The sequence below is a fragment of the Cryptomeria japonica genome, chromosome 3 (genome assembly GCF_030272615.1).
Source record: "Cryptomeria japonica chromosome 3, Sugi_1.0, whole genome shotgun sequence".
NCBI classification, from domain to species: domain Eukaryota; kingdom Viridiplantae; phylum Streptophyta; class Pinopsida; order Cupressales; family Cupressaceae; genus Cryptomeria; species Cryptomeria japonica.
In genome coordinates, this window is record NC_081407.1 from 363,760,086 (window position 1) to 363,775,723 (window position 15,638).

At 36.0% G+C, this 15,638-nt stretch overlaps 1 protein-coding gene across 7 annotated transcripts in view; it reads right to left on the reverse strand.

The window, feature by feature from the left end:
* LOC131080015 (FH protein interacting protein FIP2) overlaps positions 1-15,092 on the reverse strand; it is a 120,557-nt gene extending 105,465 nt beyond the window's left edge. For 2 of the 7 annotated variants that reach the window (XM_058018075.1, XM_058018072.1), the window contains exons 1-2: positions 14,943-15,092; positions 2,041-2,150 (exon numbers count right to left, since the gene is read on the reverse strand). In XM_058018075.1, the coding sequence (XP_057874058.1) occupies positions 2,041-2,150; positions 14,943-14,991 (159 nt within the window). In that variant the 5' untranslated portion in view covers positions 14,992-15,092. Of the gene's footprint in view, positions 1-2,040; positions 2,206-14,469; positions 14,805-14,942 lie in introns of those variants that run through there. The other 5 variants (XM_058018071.2, XM_058018077.1, XM_058018073.2 and 2 more) reach the window with 5 other exon arrangements.
* Positions 15,093-15,638: the final 546 nt, after the last annotated feature.

A 15,638-nucleotide genomic window follows, 5' to 3' on the forward strand; every position in this document is an offset into this window, starting at 1 on the left:
ACGATTTGTTAAAAGACATACCCCTTGGACAAATACTTTTGATAAGTTGTGGCTCCCCCAAAAAAGAGGTATAAATGGGAGAAGAGAACTCATTTGAAGGGGAGATAATTTGGGAATCAGAAGTGCAGATCTTATTTAAATAAGTGGTGCAGATCTGATTGTGAAAGGTTGTGTCCCATTTATACCTCATTTGCATGCATAGGTATTACTTTTGTGGATGGACAAGATGGCAGAAAAAAGTTTCCAATAGTCTACTTGAAGGTTTGTGGAGTAAATCTTACAAATAGTGTTGATGGTTGGGGAGTCTTAAAGTAGGCTAGTGGTAACAAGTTTGAAGGTTTTCAACTCGGTTGGTGGTTTCATAAAGCTTGTTGTTTCTTGGTTGGTTTGATGTTGCTCATGTTGTACGTTAGTTGGTTCTATGGCCATTTAATTGTAAAACTGCTCTTAATTTTTAGCCAAGGCCCCTGATGTATTCCTCACTAATGAATCAAAAAATTAGTAAATACAAGAACCCATTGTAAATATCATGTCCCTTCCTTGATTGTTGTATATAATCTAAATGAAGCAATTATTATTATTAATTAATATAATAATTACTAAGGAATGATTATTTGAAATTTATTTATTTATTAAATATAATTATTTAATTAATATTTATTAAAATTTATTATTAATAAATATTCTTGAAATATTAAAATAAAAATAAATTTATATTATATTATAAAATATGTTATAAACATAATTTACTGTCATGTCCCTGCCTATCAACCACTTCTTACTTGCCTTCTAGCATGAAAGAAAACAAATAAATAATAAAAGAACTAAATATTGAAGGCCAACTCCTATAACCTTGCTAGCCGAACATAGGAAGCATTAATTAAATTACTAAGAACAGAAATGACATTAAGTTTTAACAACAGCAACGATTATGTTTATTAAAAGTAGAAATTAAATATGAAGTCAACGATTTCATTAATATACAAAGACAACAGCCATTAATAATAAAAAGAACATCAGTATACAACGATTTGTTTTGGAAGGACGTGACTCCAAATATAAACACGTCTTTCCCAATAATCGTGGCCCTTACCCCATGTTAAATAGTGGGGTCTTTCCTTGCAAAAAGGCATCGAATGATAAGGAAAAATAGGAAGGAAAATAAAAGTAAAAGGCTGTCAGTGGATGTCAGCAACATGTAAACTGTTGCCAACTGTATGTTATTACCATTATACTATAAATGTCCAGAATAATCTGCTGTAACTTATAATATCAGAAATGTAATTAAAGAATAGTCTGTTGTAACTTATAATAACAGAAATATAATTAAAGAATAATCTGCTGTAACTTATAATAACAGAAATATAATTAAAAGAATATATATTTATGACTTGATCGGATAAATAACAATACTAGATAGCAACCAGAAAGAGCTTATAAACAGTAAGAAGAATTTGTTTATATATAATTCTTGTTACTACTGTCAGTATTTAAGAAGTTGGGGATTGAGATGTTTCCAAAGAGGGGCAGTCTAAATCCAGACAATAGGGTGACTCCCAAGAGAGGGTGGGGAGCAGCATCCCGAGAACCTTGAGGGACAGGGTCCCAAGATAGGATAAGGGCTTGGATCTGTAAACTTTGAGGTAACCTATTGTATTTGGTATCTAAGCGCTTTGGTAACATTCATATCTTCTTCTTCCTTAAAACTGAAGTAGTAACAAAGTTTGATACTTGCATTAAGAATTATGGATGTATGATAGATGAGCAAGTTACTTATTAATAATTAATTGATAAAACTAAGGAATATCACTGATTTGATTCATGATAGGATAGAATTGTCTCCTAATCAATTTAGTTTAAGTCGTAAGTACATTGAAATAGGTTAATTTTGGTTAAAACAGACCTAAACCTAGTAGGGGACATTACACTAAACTAATCACTTCAATAAAGAAAAAAGACATATCCTTGATATATTGTTACCGACATAAAATTAAAGAGCACAAATCCATAGAAGCTTTCTCAAGAAAAGTTAGTAGTCACCTTTTGGGGATCCTTACAAATAGAATGTCGACCACTGAACATTGCAGCTAGCATTGAATCTGGATCACGTTGAGTCAATGTGCATATTGTAGTCGTAAATTTCATCCCACCTATATGGTCAAGCAGCATGTCTTACATTTTGATGTTAAGTTGATAATTCTTCCTCTACTCAAAATGAAAAACAAAATTTCAAAAAATTCTCCACTGAAAAGTAGAAAGCAGACAGTTATGCAAATCATCTATATATTGAGTTATGCGGCTTCAGCATAACTTACTACTTCAAAAACAATAACAAAATTCAAAACATGATGCAAGAAAGAAGAGAACTATAAAAGAAATAACAGTCTAAGGCAAATTTTGAAAGAACGAAACACTGAGAAATGTGTAGAATCTTCCTCTGTATGTCCCAACATTTTTAAGATAAATAGAAATGATATGATGCATACTCACAAAAACCCAAATATGTTTATTAATACTGGTAGACGCATAACAGACAATAAAAGAAGAAGGAAATTCACCCATGAAGTCCATTGCTAAGAAAGTAAGCACCCTGCAAAAATTGTGTCACCATTCATAATAATCTAAGGCTACGATCCTCTATTTTTGGCATCTGAGAAATAACTTCATTAAATATTGGTTACAAACAATAAGATATACATAGCATACAAATTTTCATACTTTAATAGTTTCATTTGCTCCTAAAAAGAAGCTACCCTGAGAATTCATTTCAAATGCTAGTAACCATAAGGGTCCTAGATATAGCCCCAATAATCTTACTCTCACTCATTAAGAGAGTGCCTAAAACATCTCATCTTATCAGATGAAGGCATAAATGCCTTTTGTCCAATGCAGAAGTGTGAAATGGTGTGCTGCTCTTGGCCTCATTGCAGGGCTAGGCCCAACATAAGAACCCACAAGGTGTTAGCATAGCAAACCCATTGATCTTCTGAAGCATTGAAGAATTGATTTTAGCAGCCGTTTATAGAAGCTTATAACATAAAAGTAAGAATGACATTAAACCAGAACAAATTCAAGAAAATACGACACAGCTTCCACAAAGGAGATTATTTTAAACACGCCAAAATATGGAGCATACATATTTGAACACAGCAAGGTCTGATCAGACAGAAAACAGTAAGCAATAAGAATCAAGAATAGTGGGAAGAAAGTCACAAAAAAAGGTGGCAAGATTGTGATCACCCAGCTATCAAGTCTTAGCCAAATACAGGGATGCAAAATGAACTAGAGAGAAAGAAAATCGTGCAAAAGATCAACTAGAAGCCCTGGTAAATTTTGAATAGGGTCACCACAAGACCCTCGAAGCATTTACTATTTGGCCAAAGGGAAAAGCCTTCCACCAAGACAAAATGAAATCATTATACTGGAAAACCACTTAATTAAGCAACTAATAGAGAAAGAGAATCCTAAACCGCTGTTGCTCCTGGAAACAACAAATTGAATCCAACTAGTCTAAAGTTGTAGCTCAGAGTTTGTGGAGGAAATGCAAATGAACTGTGTAAGTTCAAACGTTAATACAGAAAGAGTGGTTGTGCTTTGGAAGCCCAGAGCTTCCAATGTTATGATTGTGTCTCAAACCTCCTTTTGTATTAATTTTCTAATCAAAGACATGAATTGTGCCATATCTAAAGTTTATAGACCTAAAAGTGTGAGAGAGCAAGTGTTGGAATTTTCAGGAAAGCTTTAGAAGAGTGTAAGGTGAAATAAATTGCAACATTGGGTAGATTTTTATCCAGTTCTGCATGCTAATGAAAGAAAAGGAGGAACTAATATCATTGTTCCAGACATACAAGCTCCCTAGGTTTAAATGCATTTTCTATGACTTATTTTTTCATTCAGATGAGCCAAAGTTAGATTTCTTCAGCTGGACAAATCATAAATAAAGGGAAATGACTTTTTTAAAAGTTAGCCAGGTAGCTGATCAGTGCTGACTGGGGAAGGAGAATGCAAATTAATAAATTATATATTATAAATTCTCCGCTCTGTTGGATCCAACAGCAGGTCAACTTAATTGAAATTGCAAAGGATCAAAGGCCCAAAAAGATTTCATTTAAAATACAATTTGCATGGATTTCAGGACCCCATCTTTGAAGAAAATATAAAAAAATGGCGGAGAACAAAGAATAAGGCACCAAAAGATTCATCCTTTAAAAAATGTGAAAAATGTAAAGCATGAAATTAGAAATTAAAACCAAGCGTACTTTGGAAGCCTTTTTGAGAAAATGAAGTTCTTTGAATGAGTTAATCAATACCCAAAAAAACATCACAAATGAGCCATAGATCTGATTGAGATCATTGCTTAGAACAACAAAATTTGTCACTTTCAATCAAAACATTGTCTAAGACTCAGAATTCCTTGCCATGACAGTTATGCAACCAACTATGAGTCACCAGTGATGAAGATGACCTTGGGGTGATCTAGAGAATCTTGAGGAAGTCAGAAAGCAAGGGAAAAGATGAAGAATCAGAGCATGTTTCAGTTGGTAACAAACTGCCAGTCTGCAGGAAGTGGCAGTTTCTTAATTTTGACTCGTGGGGGCAGGGTAATGGCTGCCGACAGTATCTCTTCCTTTTCCATGCAACTATTCATTGGAGATTCGCCCTTCAGACATATAAAACAAAGGAAAAACAATGTTCCAATGCTGGCACCTTTGGGAATTGATTCATCTTTTATTCAGAACTTACAGCTGTTATTGGAGAACAGGTTTTCCTTGGAGTTGCAGGCAGTGCGTGGATGTGAAGCTCAGATTCAGTGTGCCACAAGCGCAGTTGTACTCATTTATGACATTTATGATTTATCAACTTCTATTTGACTGGAAGTAGTGATTGAGGAGATTCAAGCTCACTCTTGCTAGAGTTTTGACCTGTTTGAAGGTTTCTCCAGGGCAATAAACTCTGTTTCGGTCATTGTCATGCTTGTTCCCTTTCATGTCTTGAGCTTTCCTATGTTTTCAAATGTTCCAATTGATGTTCTAATGAAATGCTGTTTAGAAATTACCCATTTTTTCAGAAAATACAGTCAATGGAAGGATCCTTAGAATGATGATAGTTTACCATCAATAGTTGAAGAATTGTTACTGGAATATCTAATCAGTTTACAGATTAACAAACACAAGCATGAATCAAGATCTGGACGAAAATAAATGTTTACTAATCTTTCACATGTTTACTAATCTTGGACGAAAAAATCTCAAGGAAATTGATCAAAATTAGGGAATAAGAACACTATAATCTTCCTCCTATCACTCTTCCTTTAAACAAGTACTACAAGAGATAAAATCAATAGAATTAATAAAATCACCCTTCCTTTAGGAGAAATACTACAGGAGATAAAGATATCAGAAAAGCACCTTAAGAATACTTCAAAAATTTATTGACTGAAGATTCAAAGAATCAAATGAGAATGTGGAAATTCAAGAACTACTTCAAAATCTCCCCTAGCTTATCAATGAGAAAGAGAATCAAGCACTTATGAATTCCATCGAGGAGGAAGAAGTAAGAAAAGCATTGTTTGCTCTCACGTGCACAAAGCCCTGCAACTGGATGGCTTTCAAACAGGATTTTTCAAAAGAAAAGAAAAAAAGATTACATATTGTAGGGAAGGATGTCTAAAAGGTATTGAGGAGTGCTAAAGGCGGGTCACTATTCTCAGAAGAGTGGAACACTAGCTTTTTAGTGTTAAACCCTAAAGAGGTAGATGCCTCTACTTTTGACACATACAAATTTATTTCATTTTGTAACACCACATGCAAAATTATCAGACTTAGACTGCAACTATGTTTAGAGAAAAACATTTCAGAAAAGAAAAGTACTTTTGTGGTGGAGAAGTATATTTTAGAGGGAATGATATTACCATGAAGCCATTTTTTCCCTAAAAAGGAAAAAATCTAGAATGGTCATTGCCACAAGTAATAGACAATTTTCATTTTTCAAAGAAATGGAGAAAGTGACTGTGTCATAACATCTACTCTCCCTCGTTTTCTATCCTTGTATTGGTACCCTGAAATTTTGCCCTCAGTCAAGTTTGCAGTCAGTAACTATGTCATTCTTCAAAGAGATTAGACTTCCAAAGTCCATTATGATTAGTGCTTTGTTTCTGCATTCAACTGTGTAGGATTTGTTAGCATCAATGTGTCAGACCACACTCCATGATGCATTATGTTGTTCTTATCATGTTATCAATGTCTGTCAGGTTTTCCTTCCTATCAAATTGCAAAGTCATAAGATCCTGGTCTAGTTTGTCAATTAGCAGTGTTTAAAGATTGCTCAAGGATGAGGTATGCTACATAAACATGATAAATCTCCTGATACTTTGATAGCTCCAGCATAAGCAGGAGGAAGAAATGTCTCAGACTTGAATTTAAATGCAAGATTGTGCAAATGTCAAGTAGAACTCTTCCAACCTGCCACCTCAGGGGCACTGTCAACACACCATCAACACAAGGCAAATGAAGACAAGTCAGAAAGAAGCACACTTTTCAAGTGGCCTGGTCATTTAAATGTTCCACCGTAGCATGAAGAAGGGTGACAAAGATGTAAAGGAAGTGTGCCAGCATTGAGGGAAGAATTTCAAGTTTATAAGGCACACAAATCAAGTGGCAGTGCTATAGGAGAACCACACTCAAGGTGCCAAAGATAAGTGATCAAGCATTTAGCAAAAGAAGGGAAAGAGATGGAACTTGGACACTAATTTGTGTTGGCAAACCATTTCCAAACTCTGCCATGAAAACAGCAAGATAGCAGTTGCTTGAGTAATTCACGCCAAACCTGAGCATTTAAAAATTTAAACATAAGACGAATTAAATTGTGGAGTATTTATAAGTGACAGGTGATGCTATTTCATGATGCAATGCTACCTAGAAGTTCCACCTATCAATCAAACTCATTTAAAAGTATAACAACAATATTATGAAAACGTACCATGGGAGGTTTGGAAAGCAATTTTAGTGGTACGTTCACCCAAAAATCTCCACAAAATCTCTTAAGAACATAGCATACTTAATACAAAATTGTGCTCAGCCATAAAGCTGGTGTTATAACATTAAGGAAAAGCGTTTTCAAAAATTCTTTGCCAGTTATTTATGCTCGATGCATTTCTGAAGTGGCGCAACCAATCTAAAATGGCACCTAAAGTGAAGACAGAGCACCATAAACATTTGCTCCATTTCTTAAAAAGTGGCAAACCGCATATGAACCATGCCAATGGGAGAGGTCAGTTTGATAACACAATCCAGGGGCAATTTTAAGCACTCATCGCCACTGTTAAACCCCTTTGGTGCATTTTGATTATGGCTAAGCCATTGAAAAACGACACCCAGGATTAATGACAGATTTTGGCACCTAAAAACATGATAAACGGGTGTGTTTCCCCTTGGCATAGACAGCCCGAATTTTTGCTTTATAACTCAATCAAGTGTTAAATGAAAAACAGTCCTAAAACATGCCATTCAGTGCCCATCAAAGAGTGCTTTTCAGACTTTGTCAAGTGCAGCTGAAACAAAGTTCCTTTCCCTCGATTATTGCAGGTACCAGTTGATCTGAGTTTTCAGCCACCTCCAACACCAGATGGCATAAGATCCAAAATCAAGGTGGTTGAGGGTTTTATTGCATCAACCAAATCAATAGGTTTAGTGTCCCACTTGAAAGAATCACCAAGGTTGAGTTTTCAGCATTAACAGCGTCAAGATTGGCATAGGAGAATTGTTCATCAAGTTATGATTTATGGACAAATTTCATTAGCTCCAAGGAAAAGTTCACCAAATGTCGTGTCCCTTTTTCAAAAAAAAAAAAAAAATTGTTCGCTCAGGACGTTGTCAAAGTTTGGGGTTGAAGGTACTCCTTAGCGCATGCCTAAGGGCAGTCGAAGAGCAAGGATTGGGGGTGCCGCTTGATGAACATCCAAAGGTCGTCAAGGGTCAAGCATCAGACCTACTTCTGACATGTGTCAAGAGTTGTCAAAGGTCCAAGATCAGGCATTTCGCTTGCCTCACACTAGGAAATTGTCGGATGTCAGAAATCAAGGGCACCTCCCAACACATGCCATAGAGCAATTAAATGACAATGATTGAGGTTATGGCCCAATGAATGTCAAGTTGAAGGGGAGAGAAAAATCTGAAACTCCGATGGGAAAAGCCTATAAGGCCTGTAAGGCCAACTCATAATGTAACATGTAGTATTCAAATTTGGGTCTTGTGCCATTTTGGGTCTAAGCTGACTTGTTTGGTCTTTTGTGTGAAGAGCAAATAAAACTAGGAAAGCATTCCAATTGTGGCTATCCATGTTATTTTATTGTATCTTTTGGGCACTTGTGTTCAGTAATCTTCTGTAAACAAAAACCCATAGGAGACTGTGCTCAATGGACGAAAACCTAAGTTACCGATTCAGGTACAGGTACGGATATGGATACGGGTACGGATTCGGCAAAAAAAAAATGTACGGGTACAGGTACATCTGTACACACACACACACACACATATATATATGTACATATATTATATATATTAATTTTATATATATATGTACATATATTATATATATGTTCAAAAATCAAAATTATAAAATATAATTATATAATTTATAAACTATCACTACCATTATTGATTATTACAATGATACAATCCATACAAATATGAAATATACAATGTGACTTTCCATACATAAATCATAAATCATAAATCATAAATCCATAATTGCCAATGCCAATAAATATTCTGAGTTCATATATCACAAATGTAATCAGTAATAACTAAAGTCTAATATCATATTCATAATTTGCAAAAAAGATAATATTCAAGTTTCAAGTTTCAACTGATTCAAGATTCAAGTTTTCAAATGTAATCAGTAATAACTAATGACAAACCATTCATAGCTTCAAGCTTTTTTATTGTTTTTTGGTCTTTTATGACCCATGGGCCCCGTTTTTGGGAACCCACGGGCCTTGGTTCTCCCAGGTCCGCCCGGGTTCTCCCTGGGTTCCACCCGGGTCCTGCCCAGGTGGCTGGGTTCTCTGTGGGTCCTGCATGGGAGAACCCAGGCTCGGACCAGGACCAGGCAAGAACTAAGACCCGGACCCAGCCCTTTTAGACAAGAACCAGTATCTTAGATGAAAACCCATTGATTGCCAAAACCAGAGGACAAAAGCCCTTTCGTTCTTGAAAGAATTCTCACTCACAAAGTGCATTGGAGCTTAAAGGATTTGCAAGAGAGTTCAGTGACTCAGTGTGAACATTGTTTGTTATTGTTGCGTGTTGTTGTGTAATGACAGTTCCTTGTTGAGATCAGGTTATAATCAATAAATTTACTGCTAGCGTTTTGACTCATTTGTTCAAGTTTATTTGTGTTGTTAAATGTAATTGATTCTGCCGTTGGATATAATTAGAGAAGAGTGATTGATGTTATTCACTGAATGTTGTTTATGTTTCAAATCTGCTATTTTGTTAAAAATTCTGGAAAGGGACATCTCAATGGTATCAAAACAATAGTCCCACCAACCTGCTGGGTTATTTTGTTGTATGCAGCTAAGTCAAAGAGACCTAAGAGCTCTAGAAAGAGAGAGGAAAAGGTCAAAATGCAACCACACAGGAAGATATCTATGAAATTGGGGACAGAGGTAAGAAGAAAATGGCTGATCAAGAAGAAGATTTCAAGGCTTTCCTGATCAATCAGCAGTAAACCAATCAAATGCTTGTGCAATTAATGCAAAACTTGACCAACTTAGTCAGCCACACCAAACCTGCACAAAATAATGATGCAGAAGGAAGTAATTTGGCACATGACAAGATTTCCATTAACCCGCCCCAAAAGATATTCAAAGCCAAATTTCTAGAAAGACGGGACACATAACTCTTGGAAGAACAACCCACACAACAAGAGGATGAATTGGCAAAGTATCGCACCAAATACAGTGCCCTATACCCATTCGTCCACCAGGACATGACTTTTATGCAGTACTATGAGTATCAAAGAAATGGGCAAGGGAGAACATATGAGGAGCAGACCCATAAGGACATTCAACATCACTTGGGAAAGATCAATATACCCACATATAATAGATCAAACGGTTATTAAGCTAGAGCTTGGTTGTAGAAGTTGGATACATATCTCTCCTTGAACCGCATGCTTGAATAAGAAGCCATTAAGTTTGCCACTTTACACCTGGAGGGTGTGGCTCACGAATGGTGGTACCAAGGCATGACGACCCAAGTACATAGCTCTATCACTACTATAGAAGAGTTCAACCAAAGATTGATAGAGAGGTTTGACAAGAAAGATCCAAAGATTTACTTCAAGGAGCTAGCAAAATTGAGACAAGAGGGTGCAATTGAGCACTATATGGCAGAGTTTCACAAGCTATCATAGATGTGACAAAAAAGAGACTCAAAGTTCTTTTTCTAGAAGGCCACTCCAAATTACTCAAGGGTTTGGTAAAGGTGTTTGATCCAAATTCCTTACAAGAAGCCATCAAAAGAGCTCTAAGATTGGAAGACTTGGTGACCAAAAGAAAATCCTACTCCAATAGTGCACCATCGATGCCACAACAAAAGCCTACCCTTGAGAGCATCCCTCAACCCACGGCATTACCCCCAAAAATGAGCAAGATGGATGAGAAGAAGAATGAACTTAGAAGGAAGAAGTTGTGTTTCTCTTGCAAAAAGCCGTGGATTCCCAAACACATATGCTCGAGTACAAGACAAATACACTACATAGAAGTAATGTCAAATAAAGATTCTGAGACAAAAGATGAACCAGAGGAATTTGAAGGCTTTGTCGAACACATTACTGAAGAACATGTAGCCACAAGGGAAAGTACACTCGCTGCTCTCTTTGAAGCCTCGAAATATCTTCATTTCAAAGTCTATGGAGTGCTAACAGGACATACGATTATTGTTCTCATCAACAACGAGGCCACTCACAACCTTATCGACGAAGGTTTGGTGATGAAGAGAGGACTGAAGGCGGACAGATTTAAAGGTTTCAATGTTGCAGTACTTGATGATGGATCCACCATTCTATGCAACTGAATAATCTATCAACTCAATATCACACTAGGAGATCATAAGGTATGCGATGACTTTTATGTGATTGGTTTGGGAGGTGCTAACATGGTCATGGGATTACAATAGTTGCAATCTCTAGGGAAGTATTCACAGAATTATCAGACTATGAAACTTAAGTTTACAACAGAAGGGAAGAATATTGTCCTTATAGGGATCTCCAATGGGGCTCCTCAAGTTGTGATAGCGAAGAGGATGGAGAGAACCTTCCATAGAGGCCAACTAAAATGGGCAACAAACTGATTGATTCTTCCCACGAAGTCTCCATTAAGAAAGAAAGGTATGCATCATATTAATATTCAAAAAAATTTGGACAGGGATTGTGTAGCTTTCAATGACATATCTCCAAGACTACCATCGGATAAAGGGTTTCAGCATGCTACAAAATTAGAAGGGGCTAAACCTATTATCATGACACCATACTGCCATCCAAGAGGGTATAAAGAGGAAGAGAAGGCCATCAAATAACTTCTTGACATGGGATTCATAAGACCTAGCCTTAGCCCCTTCGTAATATTTCTTGTGAAGAAGAATGACACTATGAGGATGTGTATAGACTATAGAGCATCGAGCAAAAATACCATCAAAAATAGATATCCTATTCCAAGGACAAATAAGCTCATAGATGAATTACACAGAGTTGTATACTTCTCCAAGATTGATTTGAGATCAAGATACCATCAAATCTGAATGAGGGACAAAGACATTGAGAAGACAGCCTTCTCGTGCGATTATGGACATTTTGAGTTTTTGGTCATGCCTTTCGTACTCACTAATGCCCCAACTACATTCTAATCATGCATGAATCAGGTATTCAATACGCATATTAGAAAAATTGTTTTCGTTTTCTTTGATGACATATTGATCTACAGCAAGACTTGGAAGGAACACGTAGAACACCTAGACATGGTTCTAAGCATTTTGGAGCAGCAGTCCTCCTATACTAAGTTGTCCAAATTTGAGTTTGAATTATCTATAATTCTATACCTAGGTCATGTCATAAGTTACAAGAGTGTTCAGGTGGATCATTAGAAGATTTAGGCAATCGTTGATTGACCTCCACCTATCAATCTAATCCAACTAAAAGGATTTCTTGGATTATGTTGTTATTATAGGAGATTTGTGAAAGGATTCTCTCAATTAGCTGTACCCTTGACTGATTTGACAAAGAAGGGAGCCTTTGGATGGAATGAAGATTCCCAAAAAACTTTTGACAAATTGAACGAGGTAATGAGTTCATGCCTTTTGCTTGCCATTCCTAATTTTTTTTGCCCTTTGTGGTTGAATATGATGCTTCTAGAGAAGGCATTGGAGCTATCCTAAGTTAAAGGGGGCATCCCATAGCTTTTGAGAGCAAGAAATTAAGCCATTTAAAGAAGGGGCATTCCATTTATGATAAGGAATTGTTGGCCATCATGCAAGCACTATAGAAGTTTAGAAAGTATTTAGTTTGTAGAAAATTCATTTAGAAGACTAATCACACTACTTTGTAGTTCTTCTTGGATTAAAAAAATTTGAGTTATTGCCAACAAAAATGGGTAAGCAAGTTGCAAGCTTATTATTTCCAAATAGAGTACATGATGCGCAAGAGGAATGTCGCTGCTGATGCACTTTCTAGGAGACCTACTCTATGCTCATTATCTACTCTTTTTGCCGATTGGATGGTTTCCATTATTGCTAAGTATGCTAAGAATGAATTTTCTACTAACATCATTAATGAGGTTGTGAAAGATGACAATATGTTGTGCAGGAAGGGCTAATCCTGTATAAATACAGATTACTTTTGGTGCTTGATTCTAAGATCAAGAAGAAAATTTTGGAAGCCTTTCATGATACCCCAACAGCAAGACATCAAGGGTATTAAAAAACATATAGGCAGATCTGTGAAAGGTTTTCATGGACGGGATTGAATGAAGATGTCCATAAGCACATTATAGAATGCATGACCTGCCCACAAAACAAAGGAGAATTTTTTTTTTGCAGCAGACCTGCTTCAACCACTATCAATTCTTAAACAGAAATGGGAGAGCTTATCTATAGCCTTCATCATAAGTCTGCCCAAAGTACACGGTAAAGATTCTATTTATGTTGTGGTTGATAGATTGACAAAGTATGCACATCTTATTTTTGTTGCTCCAGATTTTAAGGCAAATCAAATACCAAACATATTGTTCAAGGAGATTTTCAATTTTCAGACCACATTACTTGCCCGAAAACATTGTAAATGACAAGGTCAGAAGATTTCTCAATTCCTTTTGGCAAGAATTATTTTGCTTGACAAGTACAGAACTCACACCTAGTACCAACTACCATCCCCAAACTGATGGACAAACAAAGATGGTGAATAAGTGGATTGAGGGGTGCTTGAGGAATAATATTTCAAATTAGCACACCACATGGATCAAATCGTTGCACCTCGGTGAATATTGCTACAATACCTCACACCACATGTCTATTGGGATGACATCTTATAGGGCTCTATACATCCAACAGTTCAAAAAAGACTCAAGCTTGACCCCTAGGACATAGGATTTTCAATGAATGGTTCACTTCAAGGTGCATTCGGATGGAAACTTTTCCCCCTAACCTGAAATTCATAACTTCCCCGAAGATAAAACTTTAGAGCCACCTCTTCAAGCCATTACAAAACAATGGAAACTCTAGAAAAAGGAATGCCATTACAAAACAATGGAAACTCTAGACAAAGGAATGCAACCAAAAGAGGGTATCTGAATTTTGCTCAGACAAAATGGCACAGTTGTGTAAAGCATAATAGAATCCAAGTGAGGTAACCAAATTTCATAAAAACAAATCCCTACTCTTTAGGAGAAGGGGCCCAATTACCAACCATGTTCCAATGACCGTTCACTCCTTGCTCACCCAACGCCCCAATTACTAACTTTCAAAAAACAAGAAATATAACTAAAAACCAATTATTAAATTTCACAAGTACCAATAGCCGTCCACTTCTAACCCCAGAAGCTAAAATTCGTAGAATTTAATTGGCGTTGTGCAACTTTATTGGTACCCATAGCGCACGACTACTAAGGCATCTATGCATAAGTATTGGCAATTTTTGAGGTGGTTGTAGTACATAGTTATTGGGCATCTTTAAGTAGGTATCAAGCGACACTTCTAAATGACCTTTTTTTTTATCCTTGTGTGGCCAACGGATCCCACAGCATTCATCTTTACTACCCAGAAGCCAAAACAATGGCTATAAGCAGTTAAGTCGCATACAAAAACCAAAAAAAATTGTCAAAATCTGATGTATCATTTAGGATATGTGAATGCGCAAAGTTAGCTAAAACGACATACTCTTCCCCTAGTCCGCTTACCCATATTCATCCCCAATTACCTTCAAGTTATTATCCAATTCAATTATCATTCCGAGGATTTCGTAGGTACTTCATTCCATGGATCATTCCAGTATTTCTTAATCCATCAAAAGCAAACTGAGCAGAACATAGGATCATCGTAACAGGTCTTGCCAGAAAAGCATAGAGTGGCTTGGAATTCAAATTGTATAGAAGTTACGTTAAAGACGCCATTCCTAATTGGAATTTGAGAACAAGGGTATTTAACTTTTATATTGTGTGAAGTTAATTTTGTTTCTTCCGCGGCCACATAAACACTGATACGTCCTAAAAATTGTCCATTATGTGCAAAGCGTTTGTAGAGCAGCTGAGTCCACTGGAAATGAAACAGGATTCTAATCCATATCAAATCTAGTAAATGTTTTACTTTCGATCCAATAAACATCACCCAGAAATAATGCCTAATCATTGTGCCATAAATAAGATAGTGATTTTAAAAATCCAGGTGACTCACCAATGTCCAGGCGAACAGTTGTCCAGAGGTCTGCTTCCGCACTCTCCATCACAAGATATTTTTGTCAATACTGAGGTGAGCCTTTCTTTGGCTCTTATATAGAGAATCCAATCAGTCCCGTCGCGGATTGGGAAGCTTGTATTTTTTTTATTTTATAATGTTAAAATGAAATGAACACCTTTCAAGGAGTTTAGGGTAAATAAAGGTTATAAGTGATAATTAGAAGAAAGAAGAAAGAAGAAAATTATGAATTGAGATAGTAATTAAATATGTTTTTTTAAAGTGATAAACATGGATTAAGGAATTTGTTTTGAATGTGATGACAAAGTATTTTGATGAAGATTGCATGTAGTAATCTAAAATGATGTTCTATAATCAAGTATATGATCGATAAGTTTTAACAAATATTTTGTTAAGTAGGAGGTATTTTCCACAGCAAGTCAAACTATGATATTGCTATCAGGGTTCAACTATGTAGTTTTTTATTCAAACTCATTGACCCATGTTTCACGAGTAGTGGTTCATTGAGTTTGACTCAAAAACTACACAGTTGAACCCTGATAGCAATATCATAAATGTTTTGTTGTTTTGTTTTATATTTCGAGTAAAATTCACAACTAAAAAATTAATCGGCATGCCTTAAAAAATGATAAAAAATGATTCTATCCTTTATTTTAATATATATTTGATCAAATG